The sequence below is a fragment of the Pituophis catenifer genome, unplaced genomic scaffold (assembly GCF_029215685.1).
Source record: "Pituophis catenifer annectens isolate HBS135680 unplaced genomic scaffold, rPitCat1.0.hap2 SCAF_10, whole genome shotgun sequence".
NCBI lineage: Eukaryota > Metazoa > Chordata > Lepidosauria > Squamata > Colubridae > Pituophis > Pituophis catenifer.
This window is the reverse complement of record NW_027256890.1, coordinates 20713033-20733447: the sequence shown is the minus strand read 5'-3', so window position 1 is coordinate 20733447 and position 20415 is coordinate 20713033. Positions and strand designations below refer to the sequence as shown.

General features: G+C 45.8%; 2 protein-coding genes across 2 annotated transcripts; one reads left to right on the top strand and one right to left on the bottom strand.

Moving 5' to 3' along the window:
- Positions 1 to 234: 234 nt before the first annotated feature.
- TMEM151A (transmembrane protein 151A) lies at positions 235 to 6119 on the bottom strand. The gene is given in 3 exon segments (XM_070951128.1): positions 235 to 564; positions 566 to 1597; positions 6027 to 6119. Coding segments are annotated over 3 exon segments (1455 nt in total).
- A 3601-nt stretch (positions 6120 to 9720) lies between these two features.
- On the top strand, positions 9721 to 19709 carry YIF1A (Yip1 interacting factor homolog A, membrane trafficking protein). The gene is made up of 8 exons (XM_070950721.1): positions 9721 to 9910; positions 11160 to 11380; positions 13201 to 13305; positions 14096 to 14174; positions 15084 to 15141; positions 15946 to 16101; positions 16592 to 16685; positions 17279 to 19709. The coding sequence occupies exons 1-8, from the start codon at positions 9880 to 9882 to the stop codon at positions 17426 to 17428; spliced, it is 894 nt and encodes a 297-aa protein (XP_070806822.1). The 5' UTR covers positions 9721 to 9879; the 3' UTR covers positions 17429 to 19709.
- The last annotated feature ends 706 nt before the right edge of the window (positions 19710 to 20415 follow it).

Sequence of the window (20415 nt, the reverse complement as noted above, 5' to 3'; positions counted from 1 at the left end):
TTCCTTCCTCCCTCTACCCAAGAGTTGAGCAAAAGAATCCCATATCTGAACCTGGGCTTAATGGGCCTCTCCCTCCCCAAACACACTTCCTTAGAAGACTGAAATGTCAGCCAAAAAGCCTTTGCAGTTGGGTTAATGGGTTCGGTTTTGGCTCAGGGAAACAAGCCAGAGACGTTTTGTACTGCGTTTCTCCCAGGGAACTTAAGTTTCCAGTATCCCTCCCCCCCTCCCAGTTCACAGGGGGGTCCCTTGCCCCCTCCCTGCCAGCCCCGGCCTGTGCCCATTGCGCTCACAGCCCTCCCCTCCGTGTACAATCAACACAGGAAAGTATAACGCATCCTGGTAGCACGGGGGACTCTCCAACGGCTCCGTGTCGATGTTGCTGCCCACGTGGCTCCCACTCAGGCTCCGGAGAATGCCCCCGCAACGCCGGGCGCCGCTCAGCGAGAAGCGGCTGCAGCTGAACGGCAAGCGGGCGTAGAGAGCCCGGGTGCCCCGCGAGGGTAGGGAGTTGCTGCTGACAGTCCGGCGACAGCGTTGGCAGCTGCGGAGGTACGCTGCGCCCCGCCACCGTAGTGGTGTCCATCAACACGGCCTCGGAGTAGCTGGGCACCAGCTGCTGGTTGGAACGGATGTGCCATTCCAGTTCGGTCATGTCCACCGTGTTGACGCGCGAGATTCGGCGCCCGTATGTCCCCGCGGCGTCCAGCGGGCTGGGCCCGTCGTCTGCCCCAAAGAGTTTCTCCACGTGATAATGTACGTTGGCCGTACGGTATTCGGACAAGACTCTCAGTGGCCAGGACAGCAGGAGGAAAGAGGCCAACCAGAAGACACTTCGGCGGGTGTACCAGGGTGGGCGCCCCGGATCTGGGAAGACTAACATGTGTTCCTTAAAGTCCACGTTTTTGAGGTGCATCCCTTCGCGGGCCTCCATGTAGTCGTCCAAGCCCTCGTTCTCGCCGAAGAACCGGGCCCTTTGAGTCAGATACGCAGCTTCCGCCTCCCCCGAGGCGAAACTGAAGCATTTCGTAAACCGGAGTTTGGTCACGGGGTAATCCGAGAGTCCCAACAGCTCCTTGGAGACGTCCTTCACTCCGTGGCCCGAGTAGTCGAACTCCGTCTCCGAGACGTGCGTGTTGACCCGCTCGTGGTAAACCTGAGTGGTCGTATAAGCGTCCCCGTTGCGATAACGCGTGACTTGCCTCGTACGGCGGATGTAGTGGTAGCTGACGGCCTTCCACCAGATGCAAGGCGTGGCCTGTTGCATGCGCTGGACTTTGTCGTAGACGCTCGCCGTGTCTACCCGATACTGCATCTGCCCCTTGGCGAACCGGTGCCAGCACTCCACCAGGTACACCACGTACAACATGCCCAAGAAGGCCAGCGGGATGTAGATGTATCCGTTGGAGCACGGGCTGTCATGATACACCAGCGACGCCCCTTGATAGGAGCTGTCGTAGTTCAGACGGGTCACCGTCGAGATACGGCACCAGGCCATGACGCCGAAGCAGCCGAACATCAGAAGGGTGAGCACCAGACATTTCCAATGGGACTCCCGGCATAGCGAGCTGCTCAGAGACTGTTTGAGAGGACGTTGCTGCGGGTCGAGGGAGAGAAAGGGATGGAGAAGAGAGTAGGGTAGAAAAACCGGTTACAGACCTGCCCCTTCCCACAAAGATCTGAGATCACCCCACCACCACCGCCAAACCAGTACAGGTAGTCCTCAACGTACGACCGCAAATTTATGTCAGAAATTCGTTAAGCCCCATTTTACGACTTTTTTGGCCCCTCCCTCCTTTGTTAAGTGAATCGGCCGCGCTTGTTAAATGAGTCACCCGGCGGTTAAGTGAATCGGGTTTCCCCGTTGCCTGTGCTTGTCGGAAGGTCGCCAAAAAGGGGGAACCCCGTGATCCAGGGATACCGCGACCGTCATAAATGCGATCAGCGGTCCAGCATCCGAATGTAAATCTCGTGACCGCGTGGTTCGTAAGTGTTTTTTTAAAAAAAGGCCACTTTTTTCCAGTGCCGTTGTCACTTCGGTCACTAAGCGAACCGTCGTAAGTCGAGGACTACCTGTTAACCTTAATTCCATCTCACGGTTGCCCCCGTGTTTCTAACACAGGGGACGGAAAGAAAGAAAGAAAAAAAAAATAGCATGCCAAACTGAAGCTTTGCAATGGTGCCAATTTCTTCGGCCTTTCAGTATTCTAGGATCACAGCTGACCGGGGGGGGGAGCCCCCGACTTAACAACCAGCTTGGGGTTGAAATGCCAGACACCCTGCAATTGTGCTTTCAGACACACACATCGCGCCGTTCGCACTGGGGGCGTGGAGTCCAGACGCTAACACGGTCACAGTTTAGGGATATAAACAGGACGTCGAAGCCAGACAAAATAAGGCTCGGCGTCTGTTTCCCATGGAAGCCGAAAGGCACTCCCAAGGAAGCCTACAGCTCTCTGGTCTGCCAGGATAGACTGCTTCTGCATAGGGAGGTTCCATTTTGCTGGGACCACCACCTGCCATATAAACGTATTTAGCCGTAAGCAAGCTTGAGTGAAAGGGTTAGGAATATCCTGTATTTAACTTCCTGTAAGTATCCGGCCTCTAGCTGAGAAAGAGAGAGAGAGAAAGAGAGAGACACAAAGAGAGAAAAAGAAAGAAAGAAAGAAGCAGAGAAAGAGAGACAGAAAGAAAAGAAAGAGGGAAATAGAGATAAAGAGAAAGAGGGTGAAAGAGAGAGACAGATAAAAAGAGAACGAGAGAGAGAAAAGTGGGAAAAGGAAAGAGAAAAAGAGATAAAAAAGAGAAAGAAAAAGAGATAGAGAAAACAGAAAAAGGAAAAAAGAGAGACAGAGAGATAGATAGAGAGACAAAGAAAGAAACAGAGACAGAGAAAAGAAAGAGAAATAGAGATAAAGAGAAAGAGGGTGAAAGAGAGACAGATAAAAAGAGAGAGAAAAGAGGGAAAAGGAAAGAGAAAAAGAGAGATAAAAAAGAGAAAGAAAAAGATAGAAAAAACAGAAAGGAAAAAGACAAAGGGAGAGAGAGACAAAGAAAGACAGAGAAAAGAGAAATAGAGATAAAGAGAAAGAGGGTGAAAGAGAGACATAAAAAGAGAACAAGAGAGAGATTGAAAAGGAAAGAGAAAAAGAGAAAGAAAGAAAAAGAGAGAAAACAGAAAGAAGGGGAAAAAAGACAGAGATAGATATTGATATTGATTTCAATTGATATGTTTTAAATTATGGGCCAAATTCTATTTAATTAGTTTTAAATAATTATTTTAGCTTTTGTACAAATGTTTTTATTTTGGCTGTTCACCGCCCTGAGTCCGAAAGGAGAAGGGCGGTATACAAATTTAATAAATAATAATAATAATAAATAATAATAATAAAAAGAGACAAAGAAAGAGAGACAGAGGAGAGAGAAATAAAGAGAAAGAGGGTGAAAGAGAGAGACAGATAAAAAGAGAGAGAGAGGGAGAGAAGAAAGGGAAAAAAGAGAGAAAGAGAAAAAAAGAGGGAAGAAAAGAAAGAATGTCCAAGGGAATTCCAACTATTTAATTCCAACTCTTTGTTTGAGAATGCTTTTACTGTTTTATGTTTTTTTAAAAAAACGGTTTTAGAATTTCAGGGTTATTTTGGTGGAGCTAAACTACCCTTAGAAACCGATCGAAGGGATAAAGAATAAAACAAATTATACCAGGCCAGCTTCCCAATGGATCTGGTCTTATGGGGTGGGGTGTGGTTGGGGGGGGGGGCAGCTGGAAAGGAGTTCCCCACGCTTTTCATGTCTCCCCAGAGCATTGCAAAAGGGGTTTCTGGTCAAGGGAATTTTTTGGGAGGCTGCCAAACAGCAAATGGCTTTTAAGATGGGGAGGGGGATTTTTTTTTAATTTTTTTAAAGCATGGGGGGGTTGCAATCTGACACCCTCTTCCCCTTTGCCTTAATAATGCACTTCAAGGAAGAAAACAAGGCAGCCCCAGATGCTGCGGTGATTTATTTATTTATTTATTTATTTATTTATTTATTTATTTATTTATTTATTTATTTATTTATTTATTTATTTATTTATTTATTTATTTACTGAACTGATCTTTCCTAGCTCTGACATTTTTGGCCATCAAAATCCCTTGGGGGTGAGGGGGAGGGAGGGGAGGTGGGCCCTGATTTTTAACCCTGGCAACTCCCAAGTGGCTTGGCTTGCCAATTCCCCTTCCCCTCTCCCCCAAAAGCCCCCCTCCCCAATATCCTTCTTCAAAAGCTCGGCCCAGCTTCTTTTGTCCCAAGAAGCTTCTTTCTTGTTTCCAACTTGGCGCCCCCGCTGGACTACAGTTCCCTTCATCCCCTGCCAGCCAGGCTGGCAGAAGGGAGTCTTGGGGGCATGCAAAAGAAGGGAGACCCCCTATCCTTGTTCCTAAAAGTCTTTTTTCGGAACAGAGGAGGGCTGGAAAGGGGTTTGTATATATATAAATAAATATATATAAATAAAAATATATATTTATTTATAAATATATATAAATAAAGGATATATATCTATATCTATCTATCATCTATCATCTATCTATCTATCTATCTATCTATCTATCTATCTATCTATCTATCTATCTATCATCTATCTATCTAAAAGAAATATCCTTTATTTTATTTTTCCTGCAGGGAAATGCAGCTTCAAAAACTAAAATTAAAAATTGCCAGATGTGGGGAAAATGGATGATTTCCAGCTTCCCCCCCCCATCAAAAAACACCTCTTCCCACTTCAGCCCCCCCCCCCCAACTCCCTAGATCCTGCTGGCTTTTTTGTTCCTCTGCTGACACCGAGCTGGGGATCTGCCGCCGCCAAGAGCATCCAAGCGGAGAGAGAGTGGCGAAGGACGCGCGGCCGGGCGGACTGTGGTGCAATGCAGAACTTCACGCGTGCCCTCCCTTCCACGCACACACACACACACACACACACGTACACACACCAGCCGGTGGCAAAACTCCCCACTTCCCCTGCAGATCCTTTCTTTCCTTTTCCCTGGGAATCCCTCTTTTACGCACCCGCGGGCGCCTTCTTGCAAATAGAGGGACCCCCCCCCCTTTTGGGGTGGGTGGGTGGACGAGGAGGATGCAAGGGGCCCGAAGGAGAGCCCCCCCCCCGCAGAAACCCAGGTTTATTTTTAACCCCCGTAGAGCTATTAATAATGCACAAAGAGACACGTGTTCCCTGCAGCAAAATCACTCTCTCCACGCCCCTCCTCTCCCCTTTAGGAAAAAAATAAATAAAAGGGGGGGGAGGACAGAAAAGCAGAGGGCCGAACCCCGGCTTTCAAACCCCGAAAGCTGGCATCGCCCCCCCCCCTCCTCCCGCAAACCACCGGATTTTGGAGGCGCCGCTTGGAAAGGGGGACTCGTCTCCAAAGCTGTGCGCTCAGGGCGCAGCGCAAAAGCGGTTCGGGTTTTGTTTTTTTTTGTTTTAAATCTGTCTTTCCTTCTTTCCTTCCTTCCTTTCGTTCCTCTTGGCTGCCTTTTCTTCTTTCCCTTCTCTTCGCTTCCTTCTTGCCGTTCTTCTTTTCCTTTCTTCCCCTCTCCCCTTCTCTTTCCCTTCTTTTCTCGTTTCCATCCTTCCCCTTTCCTTTCCTTTCCTCTTCCCCTTTTTTCTTTTCCATCCTTCCCCTTTCCTTTCCACCCGTTCTCTTCCCCCGTTTGTCCTCTCCTTCCCTTTTTTTCTTTTCTATCCTTCCTTTCCTCTCCTTCCCTTTTTTTTCTTTTCCATCCTTCCCCTTTCCTTTCCTCCCCTTCTCTTCCCCCGTTTTCTCCTCTCCTTCCTTTCCTCTCCTTCCCTTTTTTTCTTTTCTCTCCTTCCTTTCCTCTCCTTCTCTTCCCCTTCCTTTTTCCCTCTTCTACCCTCCTTTCCTCCCCTTTCTTTTCCCATCTCCCTTTTTCCTTTCTCCTTCCCTTTCTCCTTTCCTCCTTTTCTCTCCCCCCTCCCCCACTCCTACCCCCACCCACCCACCCACCCCACGCAGGTTGGACTTGTCACTTACCTCTTCCCGAGGGGGTCCCCCAGCCGGGGTGAGCGTGGGCAGCTCCCCTGCGCCCGGCTGCTGCCCGCCGTCTTCTGCCCCCACGCCTGGCATAGTTCACGCGTGGCACGGCCCGGCCGCATCTTAGGCTCGGGCGTGGGGCTGGCCGGCCCCGCAGAGGCTCCAGCTGTGCCGCCTCCCGCAATCCCCGCAACGGGGCTGCATGAGAGACAGTCACCCTTGGCGCGCCCTAGCTTGGCGCCCACCTGCCCCGCACGCCCGTGGACTTTTGGCGGCGGGGGCAGCGGCGGAGACGGCAGCTCCGCCCTCCACGGCTGGGCTGGAAAGCACAAAGCCCCACGGCCCCCCCTCCCCAGCCCCGTTCCCGGTTGCCCAGAGTGGTCCAGCAGCCGTAAGGAAGATGCTCTGCCTTGCCTTGGCGACGCTCCGCGGAGAGCTTCGTCGCTCAGCTCATCTGGCTCCTGCGCTCGCTTTCTTTCGGCCCCGATGACTCGGCAGGCAGGCAGGCAGGCAGAGGGAAGGCTGGGTCCCCACGTGTCTCCTCCCTCCCCTTCTTCCCTTGCACGTCGGAATGCAAACCCGGGTCCAAATTGATTGATTGATTGATTGAATTTTAGACCGCCCTTCTCCAACAGGACTCAGGGCGGTGAAAGAGCCTTGGTAGTACAGTGGTTTAATGCACCCTGTTATTAACACAGCTGCCTGCAATTTCTGCAGGTTCGAATCTCGCCAAGGCTCAAGGTTGACTCGGCCTTCCATCCTTTCTAAGGTAGGTTAAATGGGGACCTGGTTCGTGGGGGCAATAAGCTGACTTTATTTATTTATTTATTTATTTTATTTTATTAAATTTCTATACCGCCCTTCTCCCGAAGGGCTCAGGGCGGTGAACAGCCAGAAGATAAAACACAGGAAATACAAAATCTAAAATAAATTAAAACAAATTAAATAATTTAGGCTGAATTTTAAAATACCCCATAATTAAACAGATTAAAAATTTATGGTTAAAATTTAAATTTAAAAGAGGAGATGATTTAGGCCAGGCCAGCTTGATGAAATAAAAACGTTTTAAGCGCGCGACGGAAGGTGCGAAGAAAAATATACAAAAGTATGAAGGCTATTGCTTAACGCACTGTAAGCCGCCCTGAGTCTCCGGAGAACGGCGGCATATAAATCAAATTTAAAAAAACCAGTTTAAAAGACATTAAATAATTGCGGCCCTCGATTTAAAACAACCCAGTTAAAACCAGGTTCAAATGAAAACCGAAAGGATGGGATCAAGCCAACCCGGCTAGATGGAATAGATGTGTTTTCAGGGCCCGACGAAAAGTCTGGAGGTCTGGTATTCGTGCGTATCTCTGAGGGTAGGTCGTTCCAGAGAGCGGGTGCCACCACAGAGAAGGCTCTCCCCCCTGGGGGTCACCGCCGACGCTGTCTGGCACCCTGAGGAGGCCCTCTCTGTGCGAGCGAACTGGCTGGTGGGAGGCTATTTTTTTTTAAAATTTGATTTATATGCCGCCCTTCTCCGGAGACTCAGGGCGGCTTACAGTGCGCTAAGCAATAGCCTTCATACTTTTGTATATTTATACAAAGTCAGCTTATTGCCCCCACAACTGGGTCCTCAATTTACCTACCTCCCAGAATTCCCCAACCACCATGCTTTGAGATATGACTTCAACTCCCAGAATTCCCCAACCACCATGCTTTGAGACTTCAACTCGTAGAATTCTCCAACTGGTATGCTTTAACCCCTATTTGTCCATGGAAATGTAATCTTAGACTCGTATTTCTCAACCTTGGCAACTTTAAAATAGGTGAACCTCAACCCCAAGAATTTCCCAGCATGCTGTCTGCAAAACTCCCAGAATTCCCTAGTCGGCATGCTAACTAGAGAATTCTGGGAGTTGAAGTCCTGCCATCTTAAAAGTTGTGAGGGCAAGAAGAGTAAGCTAGATATCTTCTGCAAACACAACCCTATTAAAATTGGTTATAAATCTTACTGTTTTTCACTTCAGGATGACCTCTGGTGGATCTTCAGGGGATCAATTCAGGGGATCAATTTCCGTTCAGGATGACCTGGTGGATCTTCGGGGGAAATTCTACGCCGGGGACACTTAATGAAGATCATCAATAAAATGTAATTTTTTTTTTCAAAAAAAGATCCAGTTTGTTATTGTTTAAAAAAGGGGGCAGGCTTTTAAACTACAACAAAATGGATTTTTTTTAAAAAAAATATATATTTTATTGATGGTTCAGACCTGGCTTATAAATTTAACCAGGCCTCAGACTTAATTCTAGTACGCAAGGAAGATTTTTAAGCGAAAGGCGAGCAGGGGAGATTCACAAATTCTTGGATCATGGGATCAAAACTAGCTAGAGCTGAATTCCTGCTAGCTAGCTTTCCATAGATGGCAATGTCGGTTTGCCAACAAACCTGGGTTTAGATTTGGAAATGGATGAATTAATTGAGGAGAAGGAGAACGGAGTGAGTTTAGGATGGCTAAATAAATAAATAAATAAATCAGGAGACAAACAGCTAACAAATTTCATAACAAGGCATCCATAAATGGGAAACAATCCATATTGTCTAATGTTAAATGTTTGGGTATGGAATCTCAGCAAGCAGTGCGTTTTATTTTTTTCAATTCATAATATCTATCATCTATCTATCTATCTATCTATCTATCTATCTATCTATCTATGTAAACTCACAGCTATATATCTATATCTATATCTACTGTATATCTATATCTATATCATCTATCTATCTATCTATCTATCTATCTATCTATCTATCTATCTATCTATCTATCTATCTGGCTGTGAGTTCGATCCTAGGTAGAGGCAGATATTCCTCTCTCTCTCTCTCTGGGCACAATGAAAATATTATCTGCTGGACAAAACTCCGCACTGGCGACAGGAAAGGCATCCGGCCAGTAAAACACTCTACTAGCTCCATTCAGTTGCCCAGACTCCATCCCACAAAGGATTATGGGGTCGTTAAATGAAGAAGATGATTCCAAAATTGGCCACTTTAAGACTCGTGGACTTCAATTCCCAGAATTCCCCAACCGGCATGGCTCATGAACTTCAACTCCCAGAATTCCCTGGGTGGGGAATTCTGGGAGTTGAAGTCCACGAGTCTTAAAGTTGCCAAGTTTGGAGATACCTGTTTTAAGACTAAGGCTTAGCGAATAATGGGCCTTGCTGAACTACAACTCCCAGCATCCCTCGCTGATCGGCCATATTTCCTGGAGCTGTGGCTCAGCCAATCAGAGCGAGCCTCTGTAATTAAAAAAATAAAAAAATCCCTAAACCCCAAAAACACACTTTTTTTTTTTTTTGCATCCCACCGCCTCTTCCTACCTGTCGCTCTCCCAGCAAGGCTAGCTAGACCACAACTCCCATCATCCCCTGCCTGCCTGCCTGCCTTTGCAATTGGAAGCCTCGGCTGCCACTCAAGCTGCCGGGGAACGCCTTCCAACATCGTTTTTTTTTTTTTTTTTCTTCCTTCCTACCCTCCTCCTGCGCGTGCGCCGAACGGCCTTAAGAAACGCCAGCGAGCCAACTCCGCCCCTTTGGAACCTCGGCCGAAAATGGATACATCCTCCGCCAATCAGAGCGCGGAGCCTGCGAAAAGGATACAGCGGCAGCCAATCAGAGCGGCCGCTTGTGGCCGCGCCGGCGCCTTTGAGGACGTGGCTTAGAACCTTTCTCTTCTCTCTCTCTCTCTTTTTTTTTTTTTGGATCTCTTCGCAACTTTGCTGCTCTGGCTTATTTATTATTATTATTATTTTAAATTTATTTGTTTTATTAAAGACCTTGGATCCTGTGGGGAGCGATTGAAGGGGGCGCCATGGCTTATCCCCCTGGATATGGGGGTCCAGGTAGGGGGGGAAAAGGGGGAGGGGAGCAGGCCGGGTGGATCCTCAGTGGGGATCTAGTAGGGTAGAAGTGGGGAGGGGTTTTTTGGGGGGGGGAGGGGCTCTTAACCCCGGGAGGAGATCCAGCATGATCTCCCCCCTTCCCGCCTGTTGCTTTTGAAGAGGGAGCCTGGAAATCGAGGCCCGTCCATTCCAGTGGATCCCAGTGGATCCCAAGATCCTTCTGGATCCCCCCAAATAGCAAAGGGGTGCTATTTTATGGGGGTGGGGATTGAACTCCGGGCTATTGAATCCAATCAGCCCCGCCCACTTCAACCAGTTGGGGGAATTAATTAATATTAATTAATTTTTTGGGGGGGGAGTTTGCACGCCCAATTTTGGGGGCAGGGCGGTGGGGGAGGGGTGGAATCCCATCCAGGGTGGTGCCAGATTACATTTTGGGTTGTTTATTGATGGTTTTCTAACGTGGTTGGGTGTTGCTTGGAGGCCTGGAGGTGGCCTAGAATTTATTATTTTATCAATAAAAATAAGATACATTATTGAAAGAAAGATGAAAATATTTGTTTTTTTCCTGCCTTGCGAGCCGCCCGGAGAGGGTGAACGGGCAGCTTATCGATTGACTAATAAATAAAAACTTTATAAAATCGATTTAGTAAATCACACAAGACGCATTCGGTCCTGTGCCGAGTGCGAATCCTTGATTGTATCCGATTTACAGCTAGTCCTCGACTTACAACAATTCATTTAGTGGCCGTTCGGAGTCACGGCGTCACTGAAAGAAAAGGAACTTGACCGTTTTTCACACTTAACGACCGTTGCAGGATCCCCGTGACCACCTGATCAAAAATTTAGGACGCTTGGCCACTGGCTCGTATTTACGACAGTGTCCTGAGGTCACATTTGCGACCCTCCGACAAGCCGAGTCGATGGGGGAAAGCCAGATTCGCTTAGCAACCGTGTTACCAGCTTAACGACTGCAGTGTTTCGCTTAACAACCCTGGCAAGATAGGTTGTAAAACGGGGCGAAATTCAGCTTGACAGATTTCTCACCTTAAGCAGCATCACTTAATAACAGTCTCGCTTAGCAACGGAAATGTTGGGCTCAACTGTGGCCGTAAGCCGAGGACTGCCTGTACAGACATATTCAGTCCTGTACCGAGTGTGAATTCTGGGTTGTATCCTATTAGTTGAGGTCTGTTGGCTACGTAGTTCCCTTCTTCTACTTCTTCCTAATTTTTTTCCCGCCTTACAGGCTCCAAGCATAGGACCAGGAACCCCCCTGTGCCACAATCTCCAGATGCCCCCCAACTTTTCGATGACACCAGTTCGGGCTACGGGGTGCCCCAGGCGGGATATCCCCCACCTGGGATTGACATGAGCTTCAACCAGATATTTGCTGATCCAGTTGCTAACGTCGCCATGGCTTATGGCTCCTCCATTGCATCCCAGGGGAAAGACATCGTCCATAAAGAGGTAAAGGAATAAAATTGAGAATTCTTTTTTTAAAAAAAAAAAAATTGGGGAAGGGGGGAGAGAGAGAGTGAGTCACAATGGTTACAGTGACCAAAACATCCTTTATTTTAGAAAGCGTTCTTTTAGATTTATATAATATACATTTCCAAATCTCCCTTTGCCCTTTTATTTTGGTCCTTTCCCATATTATGTTTATAGAACATGGAATAATAGAAGTAATAATAGAATATATGCAAATACATGGAATACATAGAAAACATATGACTAAAAGAATAGAATAGAATAAAAGAGATAGATGGATGGATGGATAGGTGGATAGATGGGTAGGTGGATAGATGATGGATAGATGATGGATGGATAGATGGATAGATGGATGGTTGGTTGGGTGGATGGGTAGGTGGGTGGTTGGGTAGGTGGATAGATGATGGATGGATAGATAGATGATAGACTGATAGACTGATGGATGGATAGATGGGTGGGTGGGTGGGTAGATAGATAGATATGATGGATGATGGATGGGTAGGTGGATAGATGATGAATGGATAGATAGATGATAGACATGGATGGATGGTTGGGTGTGGGTAGGTGGATAGATGGATAGATGGATGGATGGGTAGGTGGATAGTTGGGTAGGTGGGTAGATGATGGATGGATAGATAGATGATAGACATGGATGAATGGTTGGGTGGATGGGTAGGTGGATAGATGGATAGATGATAGATAGATGATGGATGGATGGATGGGTAGGTGGATAGTTGGGTAGGTGGGTAGATGATGGATGGATAGATAGATGATAGACATGGATGAATGGCTGGGTGGATGGGTAGGTGGATAGATGGATAGATGATGGATGGATGGATGGATAGGTGAATAGTTGGGTAGGTGGATAGATGATGGGTGGATAGATAGATAGATGATGGATAGATGGATGGTTGGGTGGATGGGTAGGTGGATAGATGGATAGATGATAGATAGATGATGGATGGATGGATGGATAGATGGATAGGTGAATAGTTGGGTAGGTGGATAGATGATGGGTGGATAGATAGATAGATGATGGATAGATGGATGGTTGGGTGGATGGGTAGGTGGATAGATGGATAGATGATAGATAGATGATGGATGGATGGATAGATGATAGGCATGGATGAATGGTTGGGTGGATGGGTAGGTGGATAGATGGATAGATGATAGATAGATGATGGATGGATAGATAGATGATAGACATGGATGAATGATTGGGTGTGGGTAGGTGGATAGATGATGGATCGATGGATCGATGGGTAGGTGGATAGATAGATATGGATGATGGATGGGTAGGTGGATAGATGATGAATGGATAGATAGATGATAGACATGGATGGATGGTTGGGTGTGGGTAGATGGATAGATGATGGATGGATGGATGGTTGGGTAGGTGGGTAGATGATGGATGGATAGATAGATGATAGACATGGATGAATGGTTGGGTGGATGGGTAGGTGGATAGATGATAGATAGATGATGGATAGATGGATGGATGGATGGATGGATGGATAGGTGAATGGGTAGGTGGATAGATGATGGGTGGATAGATGGATGGTTGAGTGGATGGGTAGGTGGTAGATGGACAGATGATAGATGGATGAATGGGTAGGTGGATAGGTGATAGATAGATGGATGAATGGATAAATGGATGGACGGACGGATGTTCTTTATTTGTGTTTGAAGCATCTACAAATTATAGACATATAACATTCAACACTGAGCGAGTAAAATAGGCATAAAAGAGGTAAATTTAATAAATAAATCTGGTTTCTTTTTTTTTTTTTCCCTTGCAGATTCACAGATTTGTTTCTATCAACAAGCTTAAATACTTCTTTGCGGTGGACACCACATACGTGATGAAAAAATTAGGTTTATTAATCTTCCCTTACGTGCACCAGGTAAAGAAAGAAAAAAAAAAAGAATAGAATAGGATAGAATATTTGGCAGTAGTGATCTTGGTCTGAATTTTGGTGGATTTTTAAAAAAAGAATTTCCATTGTTAAGCCAGGCGGTCAATCGGGGATTTTTATTGTCATGGTGGTTTAGCAAATCACAGGCCGTCGTTAAGGGGAATCATGCCGTCCTTAAGCGAATCCGGCTTCCTCCATTGCTTTTATTGGAAGCTGGTGCTGGGAAGGCCACGAATGGATGCTGCAGCCGTTGTAAAGACATGCAGGTTGCCAAGCAACCAAGTTTTGATCACACATGGCTTAAGAATGCTGTGGTCGTCGTAAGTGAGGTTTTTCAGTGCTCTTGTAATTTCAAACGCTCGCTAAGTGAATGGTTATAAGTCGAGGACTATGTCTGTGTAGGAGGCATGTCAAAAATCAAAGTGATCCGCCTTTATTGCCGCGTTCGAGTCTCGTCAGGTTCAATCGGCAAATACATATTTATTCACTTAGCTCGGTTAACCCGGGGAACTCATTGCCACTGGAAAGAGAAATCAGGGGGAAAATAAACGCATCCGAGGAATCTGTTGGGTGCTAATCGAATATCTGAAGAAAGAAAGAAAAGACATTCAGGCTGAAAAGTTCAACTAAAAAACTCTTAGATTGGATAAAAGTAAAATTTTGGGAGCGGAGGGTGGGGGGGTACGACCTCAGACCAAAATTTCCAAGCGGGACTTGATTGCAAGAAACTGCTGAAATGCAAATGCATAAATAATAATTATTATTATTCTTTTTGTAGAATTGGGAAGTTCGTTATCATCGCGATATTCCTCTGACTCCTCGCCAGGACGTCAATGCTCCCGATCTTTATATTCCTAGTGAGTTGAATTTTCTTTTCCTTTCCTTTCTTTTCTTTTTTTCTTTTCTTTTCTTTTTTCTTTTCTTTTCTTCTTTTTTTTCTTTTCTTTTCTTTTCTTTTCTTTTCTTTTCTTTTCTTTTCTTTTCTTTTCTTTTTTTCTTTTCTTTCTTTTCTTTTCTTTTCTTTCTTTTCTTTTATTTCATTTTATTTCATTATTTTATTTTATTTTATTTTATTTATTCTGAGACTGTTATAACTCTGAACTACATTAAAGGACCAGTCGTAAGTCACGGGCTACGTAGATATTTATTAGACTTTTGTGATTATTAGATTTATGTATTATATATTGAAGTATATGAGGAATTTTTATTTTATTTTATTATATTATATTATATTACATTATATTTATTCTGAGGCTGTCATAACTCTGAACAGTCATTAAAGGACCAGTCGTATGTCACGGAATATGTAGATATTTATTAGACTTTGATGATTATTAGATTTATTTATTATATATTGAAGTATATATGTAATTTTTTTTTTTTACATTTTGAGTTATCGTTTCTTTTTTTTTACGGCTATACAACCTGCAGTGTTTTGAGTTGGGCAGCCTGAATCTTCTCGAACATAAATGCATAAAATGGGTTTAATTTAGGAATCAGATTGCTAGTTCAGGTTTCACTGGGAGGAATTTTATTTCTTTTTTTAAAATCTCGACTCGTTTAATGGAACAAAAAGTTACCGCAAGGTACCGCTTTGTATTTTTAATTAATAAAAGTGTCTGGGAAATCAAACTGATGGAATTGCTCTTAAAAAAAAAAATCACAATATTGTAGTTCTTCTATTTAAAAAAACAAAAACCTTCAACCTCCAAAATCTGGAGCCTTTTTTAATATATATATATATATATATATTTTCTCCTTCACAGGTATGGCCTTCATTACATATATTTTGCTGGCTGGAATGGCACTCGGGATACAGAAACGGTAAGGAAAATTCTTCTCCTTTCCCATTTTTTACATCTTAACGGTAAATGGTGAAGATTAGGTGTGAATTTGAGTTTTGGGTGCAGGATTTAAGGCTGGGCGCAATGTAGAATTTGGCAGGGAACAGATTAGAGGTGGTCCTCGATTTACGACCACAACTGAGCCCAAAATTCATGTCGCTAAGCGAGATAGTTAAGTGGGTTTTACCCCATTTTACGACCTACCTTGCCACCGTTAAATAAGTCCCTACTTAGTAACAGGGTTGTGAAGTGAATCTGGCTTCCCCCACGGACGTTGCTCGTCGGAAAGTCGCAAAAGGGAATTGCGCGACCCCGTCATAAATATGAAGCAGTTGCCAACACGTCTGGATTTGGATCATGAGTCTGCGGGGAAGCAAAAGGGACGACTCGGGAGTAAGGCCAGGAGATGATTGGACCCTCCCATAAGGTTTAAAAGAGAAACAAAGGCACTTGAGCCTTTTGCAGCATAGCAACATTGCTAACTCTGTTTCCAGTCGGCATCTCTTGTTTGTTTCTGAACTCGGTGGGGCTTTGCCAAGTAAGGCCTTTGGCAACATGTCAAAGAAGATAAAGTTTGGTGATTACCACGCAGGACTTCTTCCGAAGGACTTTTTTTTTTGCAACTAATTGGGACTCAGCTGGGAATGAATGTAATTCTCAGCTGCTACAATAAAATTGTAAAATGTTACAATTTTGGGACTAATTGTGTATTGTAATTACTCAGTAAGCCTAGGTCACAACAGCCAGACTGGGACTCGTTCAGGCTTTATTTTTTTTCTGCCAGGTTTTCCCCGGAGGTTCTCGGGATGTGCGCCAGCACGGCCTTTGTGTGGATGGTGATCGAAGTTCTCGCCCTTCTCCTGGGTCTGTACCTTGCTACGGTCCAAAGTGATTTGGGCACGTTTGACCTTCTGGCTTACTGCGGCTACAAATATGTTGGGTGAGTTGGGAGGGTTTTCCCTGTTTCACGGATTAGACTCTATTTCCCAGAAGCCCCCACGGACTCAAGCTTCCTGAATTAGACTCTTGTTTCCAACCAGCAGCAAGTTCCTGATTTAACGGACTAATTAGAAGAGTCCGTTAAATCCCAAAAATACCTCTTGGCGGCAAGATGTTGTTGTGCCAAGAACGTCAACAGCGTTTCTTGCATATTGATGTGGGCGTTTAATATGGCAAAAATTAACTTTATTAAATTAAAAATTAAAGACCGTTACGGATACAATAAACCTGTCCGTTATTTCAGAAGGATTTGTCCGTTGAATCAGATGTCCGTTAAATAAAGGTTCTTGCTGTAATTTCCTTGCTGTAAATCAACATTGGGAGAAATGCTCGTTTTTGTTCTTGGGTGTAAATGTTAATTCCTGCCCAATTTGTTACGATGTGTTAATCGCATACAGAAACATGAACAATCCTTTGTTTTTCCTCTCCAGGATGATCCTCACTGTGGTCGGGGGCTTGGTTTTTGGCCTCAACGGCTACTACATCGCTCTGGCGTGGGCCTCCTGTTCTCTTATGTATTTCATGGTGAGTCCGGCCGTGTTCAGGGCGGTGCCAATGACTTGGTGACTTTGGGGGCCAGTCCCCCCCTCTCTCTCAGCCCAACCCACTTCACAGGGTTGTTGTTCCGGGGAAGGAGGAGGAGGGAGGAAGGAAGAAAAATTAGATGGTTCCGTCGCCTTGAGTTATTTAAAAATCATAAACGCAACGTTAAAACCAAAATCGAGCCGAGATGGATTTCATATTCCAGGGGTCAGCAACCCGCAGCTCTGGAGCCACATGTGGCTCTTTCATCCCTCTTCTGCGGCTCTCTGTTGCTGGTCGGCTCCACAATTGATAGGGCTTTCGGTTAGGACAGGTAGAGGAAAAAGGACGCCGCACTAGGAGGAGACTCTATAGTGGGGGGAACCGGACTTCCGGTCGGCTCCTGAATTGAATGAGGGGATTCCAGTTAGGACCTTTGTGGCTCTTTGAGTGTTTAAGGTTGCCGACCCCTGTCATATCCCATCCCTTTGGCGCATGGGAATTCCACGCTCAAGTCAGCCAGGCGCCGAGAGTTGTAGTTGAGGAATCAGGTGCCCATCTAAACATGCTTCCGGTGTATTGTCTTGCCTACCTAGGTTCGCTCTTTACGGATGAAGATCCTCACTTCCGTGGTGCAAGACGGACTGAGTCGGACTACCGGCCGGGCGCAGATGTACGTCACGCTAGGTGCCGCTGCCTTCCAGCCGTTAGTTTTGTACTGGTTGACGGCCCAGTTGGTGCATTAAACGGAGATGAGACTTTGGGGCGCAGTTCCTCCTTTTTTCCCAGTTTTGGTTTTCTCCCCCCCCTCCCAAATTTCACCACTCCTCCTAGTTCTGTCTCTTCCAGGCCCCCCTCCCCCAAAATTCCAGCGTGGGGGGGCTTTCCACGGAGGAGGACAAGCGGGGAATCCATTCCCTTGGAAGAATGAAGCGAAAGGCAGTGGGTCATTCGCACTCGGGACTTTCCCGCCCAGGAGCAGCGGAAGCCGGCCAGCTGTCCGAGTTGACGCTTGTCCACAACTCCAAAATCTGTGTGTCCCCCTTTTTTTTTTTTAAAAAAAAAAAGGGGGTGTAGATTTGGGGGGTCTTAACTTGTAGAGACAGTTCTTCAATTTGGGATTTACTTGAGTTGGTTGAGTTTTGATCCTTTCTCGCACAAAATACGGATTTTCTGTCTCCACTGGTGGTCTTGCCAAGATTGTGTATTTAGAATGGTGTTGTTGTTTTTTTGTTGCTTGAAGATGGGCGGACTTCAACTCCCAGGATTCTCCGGCCAGCATGCTTAGATGAATGGACTTCAAGTCCCAGCATTCCATGCTGACTGGGAGGAATTCTGGGAGTTGTAGTCCACCCATCTCCCAAGCGTCTAAAGTTGAGAAGGGCCGATCTAGAACAAATCCAGTATTTCTCAACCTCGACTGTTTAAAGATGGGTGGACTTTAACTCCCAGAATTCCCTGGCTAGCATGCTTGAAAATGGATGGACTTCAAGTCCCAGCATTCCAGGCTGACTGGGAGGAATTCTGGGAGTTGTAGTCCACCCATCTTCGAAACGGCTTAAGGTTGAGAAGCACCAATCTAGAAAAAAAAAATATTTTTCAATATTGAAATATTCAATATTCTTGGTTACTTGAAGATGGGTGGACTTCAACTTCCAGAATTCCACGCTGGCTGAGGAATTCTGGGAGTTGAAGTCCACTTAATTTCCAAGCAGCTGAGATTGAGATGCATTGATCAAGAACTAATCCAGCATTTCTCAACCTCGCCCACTTGTAGATGGGTGGACTTCAACTCCCAGGATGCCCCAGCCAGCATGCTTGAAGATGGGTGGGACTTCCGGTCCCAGCATTCCATGCTGACTGAGGAATTCTGGGAGTTGTAGTCCATTCATCTTCGAAACGCCTTAAGGTTGAGAAGCACTGAAATCCAGTTTGGCTCTACATTGCTGGAAAGCGACAAAAGATGGAACGGTAGAGGCGAAAAAACCAATATTTTAAAATTTGAAGTGTTAAAAAAGAGTTTTGAGTGGGATGAGGATGGGAAGATAATTCTGTTTTCGATTTATTTTTTTTTCTACGATCACTTCCTGGAGAGATTTTGGGTTTTCTTGCAAGCATGATAAAAGTTTATAAAACTCTGCGATGGGCAGAACAAAAATTCGTGAAGGTGTGTTCTGTATGTATTTTGTTTTTAAGAAAGTTTTCTCCGCAGCGGCTGAATTTTCCCCCAGCGTTCCCAAACAGGATTCCTATTTTCCCCATGGTTGATCACCCAGGAAGGGATCTGAATTCAGGTAATCGACTTACGGCCACCATTGAACCCCAAATTCCTGTTGTTAAGCGAGACGTGTGTGTTAAGTGAGTTTTGTCCCATTTTGCGAACCTTTCTGGCCACCGTTGTTAAGCGAAGCACCGAAATGGTTTTAAGTTAGTCACACGGTTGTTAAGTGAATCCCGCTTCCCCGTTGACTCTGCTCGTCACAAAAGGGGATCGCGTGATTCCCCCTTTTTTTACGACCGTTGTGATCATCCCAGGAAGCAAAATCAGCGGGGGAAGGGAAGCCACCTTTGCTTAACAGCCGCGTGATTCGCTTAACAACAAGGGCCCCTTCCAACTCTGTTATTCTAATCTAATCTTACTCCAGCAGGAGTAAGCAGGGGGTTGGACTGGATGACCTCGAAGTCCCCTTCCAACTCTGTTACTCTTGCAGGCCGAGATTATTAGAACTCTGCTTGTTGGCAGCAGAGGGCAGCAGCCCTTACAAATTTAAAATAAAATAAAATAAACTAGGTTGAATTGCAGATTTGAGACTTTTTCTAAAGGGACGAAGCCTTTTCTTCGCAGACGTTAACGGCAATAGCATTTTCACAGAAAATGGAAATTTGAAAAGATTGCTCCCGCCATCTGCTCAGCTCCGGAGGGGGGAGAGGAAGAGGTTGTGGATAAAAGGAAAAAAAAATAATTTCATTTTTTGCAAGCTAGGTGGCAACCTCTGCAGGCATTTTAACAAACATCTGCCCCCCCCCCCCAAAAAGGAAAAAAAAACAACTATGGGGACACACACACAGGAAAAAGCAGACAGGTCTTTTTGCCGGATTTGGGAAACGGTGTTTCTTCGCAGGTGCACCCAAAATAATTTTCAATAAATCATCCTCTTTTTTTTTCTTTCTTTTTTTTTTTTTGCTCCAGATTATCTTAATGTGGCTCGGTGGCTCAGTGGCTAAAACACTGAGCTCGTCGATCAGAAAGGTCGGGAGTTTGGTGGTTCGAATCTCAGGTCTCCTGCGTCATCAGCAGGTTGGACTAGATGACCTTCGAAGTCCCTTCCAAGACTGTTACTGTTAACTGTCCTGTTTTGGGACGAGAGTCAGTCTTTGCAACCCCGGGCCTTTTAAAATGGCTGGCAATTGCAAATTTAGAAAAAGGATGGTTTATTCTAATTCTTATTCCAGGTTGATCCTCGACGTGCGACCGCAGTTGGGCCCCGAGTTTCGGTTGCTAATGGAGACTTTTGCCCAGGGGTGAAATGCTCCCGGTTCGGGCAAGCCGGTAGCGATCGCGGCGGGTGGTTGGGAGAACCGGTAGCGATCGTGGCGGGTGGTTGGGGGAACCGGTAGCAATCACGGCGGGTGGTTGGGAGAACCGGTAGCGATCGCGGCGGGTGGTTGGGGGAACCAGTAGCGATCGCGGCAGGTGGTTGGGAGAACCGGTAGTGATCGCGGCGGGTGGTTG